Source organism: Scyliorhinus torazame, chromosome 7, assembly GCF_047496885.1.
Source record: "Scyliorhinus torazame isolate Kashiwa2021f chromosome 7, sScyTor2.1, whole genome shotgun sequence".
Lineage (NCBI taxonomy): Eukaryota > Metazoa > Chordata > Chondrichthyes > Carcharhiniformes > Scyliorhinidae > Scyliorhinus > Scyliorhinus torazame.
The window spans coordinates 186,870,556-186,887,126 of record NC_092713.1 but is presented as its reverse complement, the minus strand read 5'-3'; the positions used below and the strand labels follow the sequence as shown (position 1 = coordinate 186,887,126).

Genomic DNA, 16,571 nt, shown 5'->3' with positions numbered 1-16,571 from the left:
TGTACCGCAGGATAGGGCATTAGGGGGGCCCGTTGAGCCTCCCCGGGCGATACAAGATCTCATAGTTATAGGTGGAGACCTCGATCCTCCACCTCAAAATCTTGGTCCAAAGAAGCTGTTGGACCTTCAACTTGATAAAGGTCCTGTCCTGCGCAGTGTACCGTCTGCTCCTTGTGGCGACGGGCTTGCAGTCCGGGGTGAGGTTTGCAAACAGTGAAGGTGGGTCAACCTTAAGGGGCGTGAGGCTACAGACGGTGAGGGGGGGGGGCAGGGGTCCGCCGAATTTCAAAGTAAGGCTTTGGAGGTGGCATTGAAAATCAAGACCTAGTAACAGGGCAGCGCAGAGGTGGGGGAGGACGTAGAGCCTGAAGTTGCTGAACTCTACACCCTGAACGGTGAGGGTCGCGACACAGTACCCCCGGATTTCCACGGAATGGGATCCAGAGGCCAGGGAGATTTTCTGGGTGACGGGGTGTACCGGGAGGGAGCAGCGCCTTACCGTAGTGGGGTGGATGAAACTCTCTGTGATCCCAGAGTCAAAGAGGCAGGTCGTCTCGTGCCCGTTGATCTTTACCGTCGTCGTAGCGGTCGTGAGGCCGAGAGTGATCCAGGTGATGGAGGCGAGCTGCGGAAGATGTTGGGAGGTCCCGGGCTGATCAGCGGTAGTGGAGGTATCAGCAGGCAGCGAACGGCCCGACGGGCAGGGGTCCTGAGGCGCGGTCCAAAATGGCGCTGAAGATGGCGGCGCCCACGGGCCGCATGTGGGTTGCAGTGGAGAAGATGGCGGCACCCCTGGATCACACGTGGGGGGTGTAGCAATGCCGGCCTGGAAACAGCGGCAACCGACCGGGCCTGGCAAACGGAAACGAAGTGGCTCTTCTTCCCGCACAAAGTTGCAGGTCGCGCTCCGCGCCGGGCAGCGCTGCCTGGGATGTTTGCTCTAGCCACAAAAATAACATTTGGGCCTTCCGGAGTTGGCTGGCTGCCACGCGGCGCAGGCTTGTGGTGTACTCGAGTCGGCAGCTGGTGGGGCCCACGATGCCCACGAGGTTTAGGCCTCCAGATTACGGGAGGCCACTTCCAGGGAATTGGCAAGCTGCACAGTCTCTGCAAGATCGAACGTACCCCCTTCCAATAGCCGCTGGCGAATGTACGTAGACTTAATGCCCGTGACATAAGCGTCTCTGATTAGTAGTTTGGTGTGTTGGACTGCCGAAACTGCCTGGCAGCCACAGTTCCTACCGAGAATCTGTAGAGCCCGCAAGAAATCGTCCAGAGTTTCCCCCGGGATTTGCCGTCTCGGGCCAGGAGGTGCCTGGCGCACACTTGATTCACCAACTTAATGTACTGTCCCTTTAGTAGCGTCATCGCTTCTGTGTAGGTGGGCGCATCCCGGATGAGGGGAGAAACTTGATGGCTCACCCGTGAGTAGAGGACTTGGAGCTTCTGTGGGTCCGAGAGTTCTTCAGTGGCTGCTCTGAGGTAGCCTTCAAAGCAGGCTAGCCAGTGCTCGAAGGCGGATGTGGCGTTGGCTGCGTGAGGGCTCAGCTCCAGGCGATCAGGCTTGATTAGGAAGTTCATCTTTTAAAATCTTGTGCAATAAATTGATGTGCCGTCAATTACCACGAGACGAAAATGGTGAAACAATCGAGGCTTTATTGCACAAGATGTTGTGCCTCCTGCAGCTGGAACCAGAATGGGAGCAGCGCAGGAGAGCATACACTATTATACACCGCCTGCTAGCTGGGAGGAGCCAGTAGGCTGGGATTTACTGTGGTACTTGTAATACAGTGGCAGTACCGTAATACATGCAATGTGTTACCAGTGGTGTTTACCACACCTTTTAAAAGGGAGCTGGAGAGGAATTTCCCCCAGTTTGTCCTCAATTGGCTGCAGGTATTTTATTCTCTCTTCTGTTTGTGTCTCCCAGGTGAGTACAGTGTTCAGGGTGGATCAGTGATGTGTGTGGGATTGAACCCTGTCTGCATGGGGCAGCCTCACTGGTATTAATGGGCTTTTCTTCCTCTTCCTCAAAATGTTCAGATGATTCAGGCTTCAGGACAAGTCTTCAACTGCCAGCCTCTGGCTGTATCTGTTTCAGTAAATCCAATATCTAATATTGCCTGGGAGATGCAGGCAGAGTTAAGCAGCTCTTCACAAATACATGCGCCAGAATTTTACGCATCCCACCGCTGGTTTTTTTAGGCGATGTGAAATTGAAGGAACAGGATTCCACCCGGGATCCCACCTGTCCAACCAGGCAGCAATTTTACACTGGGGTGCACAAGGCCTCAGAAAACATGACTGCTCTTGCTCCAATTAAGTGTAATCAGTGAATCAGCCCCAACAGAACCAGCCTGGTTTAGAAGGCCTGTTTGTGATGTTCTCAATGATCCACTGAGGAGAGAAGCCCTTTTGAAATCCAGCTCCACTTTTCCCTACCTTTATTTCAGTTTCTGATCTGTCCAAGCCTCGCTGTTTGCTGGAACAATTCTGCTGGACTCCTTGAAGCTTCTTGATTTCTCTCTCCAATTCTTCCTGTAAATACATTTCAAAAATGTTTAAAATAACAGCTTGATTTAAGATATTACTTCCAAAAGAATAACACTCCACCCTTCTTCATTGGATTAATCTCCTTTGACTCCCATCACTCTGCAACAATATCTGTCACCAGAAAATCAATGGCCCCATTAAGCAATATATCCCTACAGGTTCTCCTTCAGGACAGCAGAGGTATTCCTGATGGCAACAAGGGACCTTCCCATAAGACCAAGGGGGCCTGGATGGAAATTGTAGTGGTGACATGCAGTCATGGGATCCATAATCGCTCCTGGGTCCAGAGCCACAAATATATCAATGATCTCTTCCAATATGCCTGGCTTGGTGGCTTTGTGTCAATAAGGCTCTCAGCAGGCCTCAAGCAGTGAGTGGAGAGTGATGTTGGGGAGGAGAATGTGTGTTAAATCTCAGTTAAAAGTGACAGGACCAGTAAATGATGTGGGTGCATGTAGACAAGATGGTAAAGTGCCCAGTGAGATGTCACTAACTCTCCCCAGCGTCCCGGATGGCTTCATCTACAGAAAGTGCACCCAACTGGAGCTCCTCACAGACCGCATGGTTCGGTTGGAGCAGCAGTTGGATGCACTTAGGAGCATGCAGGTGGCGGAAAGCGTCATGGATAGCAGTTATATAAATGTGGTCACACCCAAGGTGCAGGCAGAGAAATGGGTGACCACCAGAAAGGGCAGGCAGTCAGTGCAGGAATGTCCTGTGGTTGTCCGCCTCTCGAACAGGTGTACCCCTTTGGATACTGTCAGGGAGGATAGCCTATCAGGGGAAAACAGCAGCAGCCAGAGCAGTGGCACCACGGCTGGCTCTGATGTTCAGAAGGGAGGGTCAAAACGCAGAAGAGCAATAGTCATAGGGGACTCTATAGTCAGGGGCACAGGTAGGTGCTTCTGTGGACGTGAAAGAGACTCCAGGATGGTATGTTGCCTCCCTGGTGCCAGGGTCCAGGATGTCTCCGAATGGGTAGAGTGAATCCTGAAGGGGGAGGGCAAACAGGCAGAGGTCGTTGTACATATTGGCACTAATGACATAGGCAGGAAGGGGCATGAGGTCCTGCAGCAGGAGTTCAGGGAGCTAGGCAGAAAGTTAAAAGACAGGATCTCTAGAGTTGTAATCTCGGGATTACTCCCTGTGCCACGTGCCAATGAGGCTATAAATAGGAAGATAGAGCAGCCAAACACGTGGCTAAACAGCTGGTGTAGGAGGGAGGGTTTCCGTTATCTGGACCACTGGGAGCTCTTCCGGGGCAGGTGTGACCTATATAAGAAGGACGGGTTGCATCTAAACTGGAGAGGCATAAATATCCTGGCCACGAGGTTTGCTAGTGTCACACGGGAGGGTTTTAAACTAGTATGGCAGGGGGGTAGGCACGGGAGCAATAGGTCAGAACGTGAGAGCACTGAGGGAGAACTAGGGAATAGGGCCAGTATGGCTCTGAGGCAGTGCAGACAGGGCGAAGTTGCTGAACACAGTGGGTCTGGTGGCCTGAAGTGCATATGTTTTAATGCAAGAAGTATTACGGGTAAGGCAGATGAATTTAGAGCTTGGATTAGTACTTGGAACTATGAAGTTGTTGCCATTACAGAGACCTGGTTGAGGGAAGGGCAGGATTGGCAGCTAAACGTTCCAGGATTGAGATGTTTCAGGCGGGATAAAGGGGGATGTAAAAGGGGTGGCGGATTTGCGCTACTGGTTAGGGAGAATATCACAGCTGTACTACGGGAGGACACCTCAGAGGGCAGTGAGGCTATATGGGTAGAGATCAGGAATTAGAAGGGTGCAGTCACAATGTTTGGGGTTTACTACAGGCCTCCCAACAGCCAGCGGGAGATAGAGGAGCAGATAGGTAGACAGATTTTGGAAAAGAGTAAAAACAACAGGGTTATGGTGATGGGAGACTTCAACTTCCTCAATATTGACTGGGACTCACTTAGTGCCAGGGGCTTAGACGGGGCAGAGTTTGTAAGGAGCATCCAGGAGGGCTTCTTGAAACAATATGTAGACAGTCCAACTAGGGAAGGGGCTGTACTGGACCTGGTATTGGGGAATGAGCCCGGCCAGGTGGTAGAAGTTTCAGTAGGGGAGCATTTCGGGAACAGTGACCACAATTCAGTAAGATTTAAAGTGCTGGTGGACAAGGATAAGCGTGGTCCTAGGGTGAATGTGCTAAATTGGGAGAAGGCTAATTATAACAATATTCAGCGGGAACTGAAGAACCTAGATTGGGGGAGGATGTTTGAGGGTAAATCAACATCTGACATGTGGGAGGCTTTCAAGTGTCAGTTGAAAGGAATTCAGGACCGGCATGTTCCTGTGAGGAAGAAGGATAAATACGGCAATTTTCGGGAACCTTGGATAACGAGAGATATTGTAGGCCTCGTCAAAAAGAAAAAGGAGGCATTTGTCAGGGCTAAAAGGCTGGGAACAGATGAAGCCTGTGTGGAATATAAGAAAAGTAGGAAGGAACTTAAGCAAGGAGTCAGGAGAGCTAGAAGGGGTCACGAAAAATCATTGGCAAATAGGGTTAAGGAAAATCCCAAGGCTTTTTACACATACTTAAAAAGCAAGTGGGTAGCCAAGGAAAGGGTTGGCCCACTGAAGGATAGGCAAGGGAATCTATGAGGAGAGGAGATGGGCGAGGTACTAAATGAATACTTTGCATCAGTATTCACCAAAGAGAAGGAATTGGTGGATGTTGAGTCTGGAGAAGGGTGTGTAGATAGCCTGGGTCACATTGAGATCCAAAAAGACGAGGTGTTGGGCGTCTTGAAAAATATTAAGGTAGATAAGACCCCAGGGCCTGATGGGATCTACCTCAGAATACTGAAGGAGGCTAGAGAGGAAATTGCTGAGGCCTTGACAGAAATCTTTGGATCTTCACTGTCTTCAGGTGATGTCCCGGAGGACTGGAGAATAGCCAATGTTGTTCCTCTGTTTAAGAAGGGTAGCAAGGATAATCCAGGGAACTACAGGCCGGTGAGCCTTATGTCAGTGGTAGGGAAATTACTAAAGAGAATTCTGCGAGACAGGATCTACTCCCATTTGGAAGCAAATGGACATATTAGTTAGAAGCAGCATGGTTTTGTGAAGGGGAGGTCGTGTCTCACTAACTTGATAGAGTTTTTCAAAGAGGTCACAAAGATGATTGATGCAGGTAGGGCAGTGGATGTTGTCTATATGGACTTCAGTAAGGCCTTTGACAAGGTCCCTCATGGTAGACTGGTACAAAAGGTGAAGTCACACGGGATCAGGGGTGAGCTGGCAAGGTGGAAACCGAACTGGCTAGGTCATAGAAGGCAGAGAGTAGCAATGGAAGGATGCTTTTCTAATTGGAGGGCTGTGACTAGTGGTGTTCCGCTGGGACCTTTGCTGTTTGGAGTATATATAAATGATTTGGAGGAAAATGTAACTGGTCTGATTAGTAAGTTTGCAGACGACACAAAGGTTGGTGGAATTGCGGATAGTGATGAGGACTGTCAGAGGATACAGCAGGATTTAGATCGTTTGGAGACTTGGGTGGAGAGATGGCAGATGGAGTTTAATCTGGACAAATGTGAGGTAATGCATTTTGGAAGATCTAATGCAGGTAGGGAATATACAGTGAATGGTAGAACACTCAAGAGTATTGAAAGTCAGAGAGTTCTAGGTGGACAGGTCCACAGGTCACTGAAAGGGGCAACACAGGTGGAGAAGGTAGTCAAGAAGGCATACGGCATGCTTGCCTTCATTGGCCGGGGCATTGAGTATAAGAATTGGCAAGTCATGTTGCAGCTGTATGGAACCTTAGTTAGGCCACACTTGGAGTATAGTGTTCAATTCTGGTCGCCACACTACCAGAAGGATGTGGAGGCTTTAGAGAGGGTGCAGAAGAGATTTACCAGAATGTTGCCTGGTATGGAGGGCATTAGCTATGAGGAGCAGTTGAATAAACTTGGTTTGTTCTCGCTGGAATGAAGGAGGTTGAGGGGCGGCCTGATAGAGGTCTACAAAATTATGAGGGGCATAGACAGAGTGGATAGTCAGAGGCTTTTCCCCAGGGTAGCGGGGTCAATTACTAGGGGGCATAGGTTTAAGGTGCGAGGGGCAAGTTTTAGAGGAGATGTACGAGGCAAGTTTTTTGCACAGTGGCTAGTGGGTGAACAAAGAACAAAGAACAAAGAAATGTACAGCACAGGAACAGGCCCTTCGGCCCTCCAAGCCCGTGCCGACCATGCTGCCCGACTAAACTACAATCTACTACACTTCCTGGGTCCGTATCCTTCCTGTATCCTTCCGTGCCTGGAACCCGCTGCCGGAGGAGGTGGTGGAAGCAGGGACGATAGTGACATTTAAGGGGCATCTTGACAAATACATGAATAGAACATAGAACATAGAACAATACAGCGCAGTACAGGCCCTTCGGCCCACGATGTTGCACCGAAACAAAAGCCATCTAACCTACACTATGCCATTATCATCCATATGTTTATCCAATAAACTTTTAAATGCCCTCAATGTTGGCGAGTTCACTACTGTAGCAGGTAGGGCATTCCACGGCCTCACTACTCTTTGCGTAAAGAACCTACCTCTGACCTCTGTCCTATATCTATTACCCCTCAGTTTAAAGTTATGTCCCCTCGTGCCAGCCATATCCATCCGCGGGAGAAGACTCTCACTGTCCACCCTATCCAACCCCCTGATCATTTTGTATGCCTCTATTAAGTCTCCCCTTAACCTTCTTCTCTCCAACGAAAACAACCTCAAGTCCATCAGCCTTTCCTCATAAGATTTTCCCTCCATACCAGGCAACATCCTGGTAAATCTCCTCTGCACCCGCTCCAAAGCCTCCACGTCCTTCCTATAATGCGGTGACCAGAACTGTACGCAATACTCCAAATGCGGCCGTACCAGAGTTCTGTACAGCTGCAACATGACCTCCCGACACCGGAACTCAATCCCTCTACTAATAAAGGCCAACACTCCATAGGCCTTCTTCACAACCCTATCAACCTGGGTGGCAACTTTCAGGGATCTATGTACATGGACACCTAGATCCCTCTGCTCATCCACACTTTCAAGAACTTTACCATTAGCCAAATATTCCGCATTCCTGTTATTCCTTCCAAAGTGAATCACCTCACACTTCTCTACATTAAACTCCATTTGCCACCTCTCAGCCCAGCTCTGCAGCTTATCTATATCCCTCTGTAACCTGCTACATCCTTCCACACTATCGACAACACCACCGACTTTAGTATCGTCTGCAAATTTACTCACCCACCCTTCTGCGCCTTCCTCTAGGTCATTGATAAAAATGACAAACAGCAACGGCCCCAGAACAGATCCTTGTGGTACTCCACTTGTGACTGAACTCCATTCTGAACATTTCCCATCAACCACCACCCTCTGTCTTCTTTCAGCTAGCCAATTTCTGATCCACATCTCTAAATCACCCTCAATCCCCAGCCTCTGTATTTTTTGCAATAGCCTACCGTGGGGAACCTTATCAAACGCTTTGCTGAAATCCATATACACCACATCAACTGCTCTACCCTCGTCTACCTGTTCATCAGAATAGGATGGGAATAGAGGGATACGGACCCAGGAAGTGTAGAAGATTGTAGTTTAGTCGGGCAGCATGGTCAGCACGGGCTTGGAGGGCCGAAGGGCCTGTTCTTGTGCTGTACTTTTCTTTGTTCTTTGTTCAATATATGATCAGTTATTACATTGTGCTAGAGAGAGGACCAAGGTGGCTGGAGGTGTGATAGAGATGAAGATCTTAATCACAGCTGAGGAGGAAGCTGTGGCGATTATCTGGGAACAGGGCGGTTGTGCCATTGCAGACAGTGAGGCAGGAGTGGCAAAGTAGCAAAGTGAGAATGCCTCGAACCTGATGTCAAGACATGGGCACACAGGAGACAGGTATCGGACTGTGATGTGCTCATAGAATCTGCTGAACCTTAAAGTCTTTCTTTGTGTTCTCCACTGCAAGTCTTAGAAGTCCAGAGCTTCGGCCACAGCCCTTAGCCTTTAGTGTAGTCTCCCCCTCTGAGGAATGCACTGACACCTGCTCCTCCTGCACACTCTAACAGAGGGTGTTTTTTCAGGACCTGGAAATTCTGTTGGAGGTTGCCTTTAACAGCCCTGGTAAGGCTCTCCATGTCACTGGCATCTTGGAAATGAGCCGTGATATTTAGAGCCTCCTCAGATTCATCACTTTCATACCCATTTGATCAGGAGTGCACTTCCTCCATGACAAATCATCTTGTTACACAGCAAAATTGTGAAATGCTGAGCAGACACCAATGATCCTGGATATCCGCCTACGTATGTAATGCTCTTAGTGCTCCACCAGACCTGTCCCGACAGCTAAAGCACATTTTGAGCAAGCCAGAGGTCTGCTCATCGATAGCCTCCCCTTGAACTTTTAGGGTCACTGTTCGCTCCTCCATCTGGCTTTGGGGTTGAAGCACTGATGAAATGTGCCGCAGTCTCAGGGAAAGCCTTTATTACCCAGGATTCAATTTAGCACAGAGGCAGAAGCTTCAAATAGCTATGGGAGCATCATTAGATTTAGGAGTCATGGAAGCTCTCTGGGAAATGATTACCAATGTGCGGGATATTTTTCTGTGTTTGCAGATTGTTTGAACGTTAAGAGAGTGAAATTCCTTGCGATTCACAAATGCAGATGGAAATTCCCAGTGGACTCTAATGGCCAGGAATGTATTCAACAACCCCTCACATTGCGGGAACTGAACAATGGCCCTGAGGCTTACTGCTCTTCAACCTGGCTTTCAACATCAGTGGTGAACTTAATCCATATTTTGCAGCTAGAGAAATACCACATCTGTCCTCTGTGGCCCCTTGGAATGGCCAGATGGATGGAAATTAAACACCGTGGTCCTTGAAGGCAACTGGCATTGAATTCCCTCCCATTTCATGGAGCTGCATGCTTTATTGAAGGAGTGCAGAGAGGTCAATATTGCCTCCCTGAATACTCTCAGCCACCTTTGGCATTGTCTTGCAGATATTTGAAGATAGTTTGTGTCCATTCTGAACACCCGTTGCTGCACTACTGGTTGTTGACGATGCCGACGTCTCTGGTTTCTTGCCTCCTGCCCAGCCTCAACCACTTGTGCAGTATCTTGTCTGGCTTATGTTGTTGTTTGGCGATGTCCCTCCTATGGCAAAACTTCGCAACCTCCACCTGAGATTGTAAAACTACTGGGTGTATGAGACCCGTCATATTTCCAAAAAGTGAAATACAGAAAGAAGGCAAGCAAAGATATGAGCACCTGTCTTCATGGCCTTCCTCCCAAATCTGCTGCAGCTGACCAATATGAATGCCTGAGATACACATGAACCACACCTAGGACTCCTCAATCCCAAAGTATCCTCCTCTATCTTGAACATGGTTTCCTTATAGTTCAATCTGTATTCACTGAGATATGCATAGACATTCCCAATTGTGACCTTGGAGCCCCCAGTCATTCACCGCCACCCTTCTTTACTTACACGTGAGCTTCATCTTGACCCTCCTGCAACTTTCAACAATCATCTTTGTGCCTCCCACCAACAACCTGTACCCTCAACCTTCATTCTTTCATCTTTCACTCACTCACACCCCCAGTATGTTGTCATGTATCCTCCCTCTATCACACTTGAATTGCACTCAATAGCCCTCAACTTGCCCTCAGTTAGCCTTGGCCTGCCCTCCCTCAAGCTGGACGTGTCCTTCCTCAAGCTCAATCTCCCCTCTGTGAACTTAGACCTTCTCTGTCAAGTACAGCTGATTCGTCTGGACACACAGGACCCAACGTTCAACAGCAATGACCCTGCCCTATTAGCTCTGGTAGACCAGAAACCCTGACCCCAACAACCTCCATTATTGTGCCTGATATTTGCACCATTATGATCCTGGTACCTCCTAGTTCCTCTTCCTGGTGAGCGAGGCTTCTCCTGATCTTCTCTGTGCCACTGAGTTAACCACAGTCAATACTCACTTCCCATTGTAAGCTTTCCTGGTGAAGGAGGCACAAGTTTTTCACATCTGGCTGATTTATTCTCAAAGGTAGGACTTCAATTGGCTTCAATCAGTACTCATGGGATGCAAATCTATGGAGAAAAGATACTTCACCACTGGGCAGCGAATGCCACTGAAATGCTGCCGACTTACAGAAACTCAACTCACTATCGGGAAACATTTCACCTCAGCCCTAGCCTCTCAAACCCCAGCACTCCACCCCCCCAGTGCCCCCTTGTTGGGGTCTGCCAACTTGGCCCTGTTGAGACCCTCAACCCTTACCTAAGTTCTAATCCAGCACCTCCTCATTGCCCAATATATTGGAGAGTTACCAGCCTCTGATAAGCTAAGGGCAGAGGTATGAATTCCTATTTCTGAGGGATGAAAATCCTGGGTCACCTCATCTAATGACCAACCAGCTATTTACTTGATGAGGGGCAGCTGAGTATCAGCAAGCTTCCTCCAACTATAGTACCTTCTAAAATCAAGCCCATTAACATGATTTCTCTCTCCAAGAAGCTGCTAGATATCAAACAAGCAGTTTGATAAATCAGAATGTGGAGATGCCGGCATTGGACTGGGGTGAGCACAGTAAGAAGTCTTACAACATCAGGTTAAAGTCCAACAGGTTTGTTTTGAATCACTAGCTTTCGGAGCACTGCTTCTGTAGCCATCTGGGATGGCAAGTTAGAACAAGAAACATGGATGTTCGCAAAACATAAAAGGGAAATATGGACAGTGTAAGATTCAGGCAGACACAGAGCCTGCATGTATATTCGTGAGCAGAGAATCCAGACAGCATCGAAACCCTCAACCGATTAGCATTTAATGGCCCATCTCCGTAAGACAAAGGACTGATACTCAGGTAACCGATACAAGTCCAAACATTTCGGGGCCATTCCCGTTAATCAGGAAGCATAAACAGCAAGGTCAATGACCGCTTAGGTCACGCCCAGCCATCAAGGCACCCGCCCCTTTATTGGCTCAGATCAAAGGCAGTGATCGAGAACTGCCCAATTAATTAGGGTCCAAACCTAAGGACCGCCCAAAAGAGCGCGAAACTCCCCAAGGATAAAGAGAGACACTGCCGTGTGTTCGATCTCTTTTGGATCTGGTGCTCCGGCAATGTCCATCTCCAACTGCAGCACCACGACCAGAAGCAAGTTCAAGTTCAACGCGCGCTACCAGATGGATGAGCCCAGCTGCACCGCAGTTACTTCTCCAGACGCAGTAGATTGAGATTCGAACAAAGGCTACTGTTCGTCTGACCTAAGCCGGGTGACTGAAGTTAAGTACAGGTTGTCATAGTTGTTAGGTGTAGTTTAGCACGTTGTGTTTATGTTGCATGTATAAGTTAATCTTGTGTGTAAATAAAGTATTATTGAACTTGAACTAACTAACTGGTTGTTGGGTCTTTGATCGATATCTGGTTGAACCTTGTGGTGGTATCATTTGATACCTGGTGACTCTGAATGCAATATAATATCAATATCTAGACAAAGAGGGCAACCTTATTGACTGCCATATTTATAGCGAGTAAAAAAGGCAACAGTTATTGGCGACTTGACTGGACTCGACCGAGAAGTGATTTTGTCACTCCGAGAGAACCCACAAAACGTTTGAATAAGAAATCCAATTGGAAAAGTAAAAGAAACCACAAGCATAAGGCCAGTATCGATCAAACCTCCAAGATTCGGAAGTGTGTAGTAATTTGCATGCGTACTAACAGGGCTATAAGGTAACCTAGATAGAATTTGTTGCGTGAAACTTTCGGGAGTTGTGTGAACCAGAAAATAGCCTAGGCCGTACCCGCTGTTTACATCACCGCTTTATTCCCCCCTATCCCAAATACACGGTAGAGATACAGAGATTACGGTAGAAATGGCAATGAAGGCAATGGAATGCCTCATGTACCCACAGGGACCCGAGGTCGCAGCGACCAATAGAGCAGAGCAGTGACCCATATGGGAAGAGGAAATTAGGAAGTACCTAAAGGGGAAAGGATGGCCCCTATGGTCTGAGTTTTGTGCAAATGAAGAGACAGGTCCTGGTAGTTTAGGACAAACTTGGTGGCTGTGGTAGTCACCACGGATATATATATATATTGTATATAAAGGATGTTGATATAGGTGCTTTACGGTAAGGTCCCTGTACTACAGGTACAGGGGTAGATCCCTGCCTGCTGGCTCCGCCCAGTAGGCGGAGTATAGATATGTGAGCTCCCAGTACAGCAGCCATTTCGTCAGCTGCTGTAGGAGGCCACACATTTCAGTGTAATAAAGCCTTGATGACATCCTACTCTCGTCTTTGTGTAATTGATCGTGCATCAGTGGCATAACCTGACTGAGATCCATAAAAAGAGTTTAGGTAGAGTTCGTAAGCCGATGGCAATCGTGTCCTGTTTGGCACAATTGCGAGGCACAGAGGAGGTTGTGAGGACGCTCCGCAGTCAGCTTGAAGAGAAAGAGAATAGTGAGGGAAACGTTAGGGAGTGTGAGAAAGTAAATGAGCAACTCCGAGAGCAGCTAGCAGCGAAGGACAAGGAGATGGCTGATGTCAAACGGGCACACCAATCTTGTCTCGCCCACCTGAGCAGCTTTCAAATCCAATATGATAAGGCCTACCAAAACACGCAATCTGCGGTTTTGGTAAGGGAAGAAACAGAACACCGAGGAGAACAATTGAAAAAGCAATGCGGGAACTTAAAGGCAGCCCTACGAGCAGTCCACAGTTCCACCACAGAACAAAGGCAGAGTTCAGTAGACCATGCCAAATGCAGGCAGCAAATTGCAAGATTGCAATCACTGCTCTCAGTTCAGAATGGGTTCAGAGATACCTTTGGACTAAACTTAGGCCAGGAAGATGGCCCCGATTGGCAGGAATTTAACGAAACTGCCCATCGATATGTAAACGGAACAGAAATTCAGAATAGAGCCCCCCAGGCGCCGAAAAGGAAAGCACCCGCACCACCGACTGCACAGGCAGCACCCAACCCAATGAATCCAGTCACCATGCAGCGCAGAGTACCGACAGAAGACCAACCCGATTTTGTGTACACCACCTCACTAACCATCACCCAGTTAAGGGGTGCCTGTGATAAAATAGAAACCTTTCACCCCACATCAGACCCACACCATTTCTTTGAGCGAGTTAGACAACAGACAGTCATGTACGGGCTGGACAAGCAGGAAGAAGTGAAACTCATAGTAATGAGCCTGGACCCATCCGTTAGTTCAGCCCTTCCCGACCCACAAAATGTAGGAGGAGGTAGCCTCCAGGATATGACGATAGCTACCCTAGATGCAATTGGCTATAATAGAGGAGATCCAGTAGAAGGACTCAACCAATGTAGGCAGAAGAAAGGAGAGCATCCAACAGCATTTGCTGGACGCCTCTGGATACACTTCTCAGCAGTATTTGGAGATTTAACCCGCGCCCATTTAACTGCAGACAATACGGCCAAATGGACCCGTATTTTAGTCTCCCACGCCACAGATGCAGGACAAAAAGCATGTGCAAATTATGACCCCTCAGACCCTGCACACAATGAAGTGTGGGTTCTGAAGAGACTCTCTAGAGCTTGGGAACAATCCCTACATGACAAGGCAGAGCAGGAGAAAGTAGACGCAAGCATGAATCCAGTAGGGACACATCAAGACCCCGTATGGGTAAATAAAGGTAGAAATAACGCACAGCACCATAAAGCTCAGGGATGCTATAATTGTGGACATGAGGGACATTACGCCCGAGAATGCAATGCCCCCCCGAAACAGCAACGGAAACAGCCCACAAATGCCCCACCTAGGAACAATGCCCGGCCTATCCACAGAGTTAGCTCCCGTTCAGATAATTTGGCCATAAATGGCAGCGATTGACTGTGTTCAGACTCCCCAACTTGGGTCTGCAACACACTCTGGGGCAAGTCCGGAAGACCGGTAGTCACAGGCACAGTCTGGGGACAGCCCGTAGAGTTCCTTTGGGATGCAGGAGGGTCCCGAACCACGTTAAACTCCTCCACAATGTACCAGCGAGATATATGGCCCACTACAGTCACTATCACTCTTAGTGGATTTACAGGACACCTCCAGCAGGGACACATTACAGCCCCTGTGGATATTCAGATCGGTAACATTAGAACTAAGCACTCAGTCATTTTGGTGGATTTACCCCAGACAGCAGAGCACATCTTGGGGATAGATTTTATGAGCTCACACAACCTTTCTTTTAACCCCGTGAATAAGTGTGTGTGGAAAATGGCTAGAGCAGCACGAGCCCCCACCACACTCACAGTAGGAGACTACGAACACAGGATTAGCTCAGTGGGAGAGTACTGGTTTGATCCACAAACCATTACCATGGACAAAACAGTTAGGGAAGTCTTAAAGAAACACAAAGCATCTTTTGCCCAGCATAAGCACGATTGGGGTAAAATTCCAGGAATGGTCACCATTACAGGTCCCGATCCTAAGCCCCAGAAACAATACGGTTTTCCACAGCAAGCCGAGGGAGAAATAGCTACGGTAATGCAAAGTTTTTTGGATCAAGGTGTAATTCGGCCCATAGCCGCAACGAACAATGCCCCGATTTGGCCCGTAAGAAAACCAGATGGTTTGTGGCGACTGACCATTGATTATCGAGAATTAAACAAAGTAACTCCGTTAGCAGCCCCCACCATTGCCACGAGTCCTGAGACCATGTTAAAGAAGGGACTTCAGTCAAAATTTTTCACGGTTCTGGACATTAGCAATGGCTTTTGGTCCATTCCATTGGATAAAACGTGCCAGTATAAATTTGCATTCACCTTCCAGGGACAACAATACACGTGGACATGCCTTCCACAAGGTTTCTACAACTCCCCCTCCATTTTTCACAGACAATTGGCAAATGGATTATAGAAATTTTCCTGACATGACTGCCTCGTTCAGTATGTGGACGACTTGCTCCTACAGACTGACATCAAGGAAGAGCACATTTCGCTTCTTGCTGAACTATTAGGTCTCCTAAAAGAAATTGGATGTAAAATCAACCTCAAAAGAAAAGGTCACTTATTTAGGAACAGTTATAATGCATGGTATGCACGAGATAGAGCGAAAACGTATTGATTCAATTGTTAAATTGCCCTTACCCCATAATGTTACAGCACTCCGATCATTTTTAGGACTGGTTGGTTATTGCAGGAACCATATAGACGGTTTCACCACAAAGGCAACCCCACTCTCCGAACTATTTAAGAAACAGGCCCCATGGAAATGGCTTCCACAGCACACGGATGCCATAGATGCATTGAAACACGCCCTAAGTACAGCCCTCGCTTTGCAGGCACCAGACCCACACTCCCCATATGCAATAGAGGTAGCGACCACCGACCGAACCCTTTCAGCCGTACTTCTCCAGGAAAGGCACGATTGTTTAGGACATGTAGCCTAAGCCTCATGAGTTTTAGATCCGGTAGAACAAGGATTTTCAGCTTGCGAAAGGCACTTGCTCGCAGTTGTTTGGGCTGTTCAGTACTTCTCGTACATAACAGGACTCAACACCGTAACCATTTTGACCGAGCACACCCCAACACAGCTGTTAGATGGTAGGCTAGACGGTACAGTTAGCCAAATTCGAGCAGCGCGCTGGACCCTACTCCTACAAGGATTTGACTTTGCAGTAAAGAGGACAAAGACGCACACGTTTCTGGCCGATAATTTACAATATGCAGGAACCCCACATGAGTGTGAAATCATTGCAGCCAAGCACAACACAGGACCCTTTATTCCCAAATCGTTACCGACAAAGACAGGCATCAGACCACAGAGAACCCAGCCCTCAGATAAAGCTCTAAAAATTTATGTAGACGGCTCCTCTCCTCCACCGTTGATAATGGAAAAGGATTGCAGGATGTGGCATATATGTAGAGGACGCGCAGGGACGCGCATTAGAGGAGATATCATTAAAGTTGCCAGGACATTTAGGTTCGCAGGCAGCCAAGTTAGCAGCCATTGCATACATTGTG

General features: G+C 48.2%; 1 protein-coding gene across 4 annotated transcripts in view; it reads right to left on the bottom strand.

Annotated features, from left to right (window-relative positions):
• Nucleotides 1-16,571, bottom strand: part of LOC140426742 (E3 ubiquitin/ISG15 ligase TRIM25-like) — a 200,225-nt gene that overhangs the window by 68,954 nt on the left and 114,700 nt on the right. For 3 of the 4 annotated variants that reach the window (XM_072511872.1, XM_072511873.1, XM_072511876.1), the window contains exon 2: nt 2,443-2,538. The exons of the other annotated variant lie outside the window; for it this stretch is intronic. In XM_072511872.1, the coding sequence (XP_072367973.1) occupies nt 2,443-2,538 (96 nt within the window). The remainder of the gene's footprint in view (nt 1-2,442; nt 2,539-16,571) is intronic. 4 annotated transcript variants of the gene reach the window in all.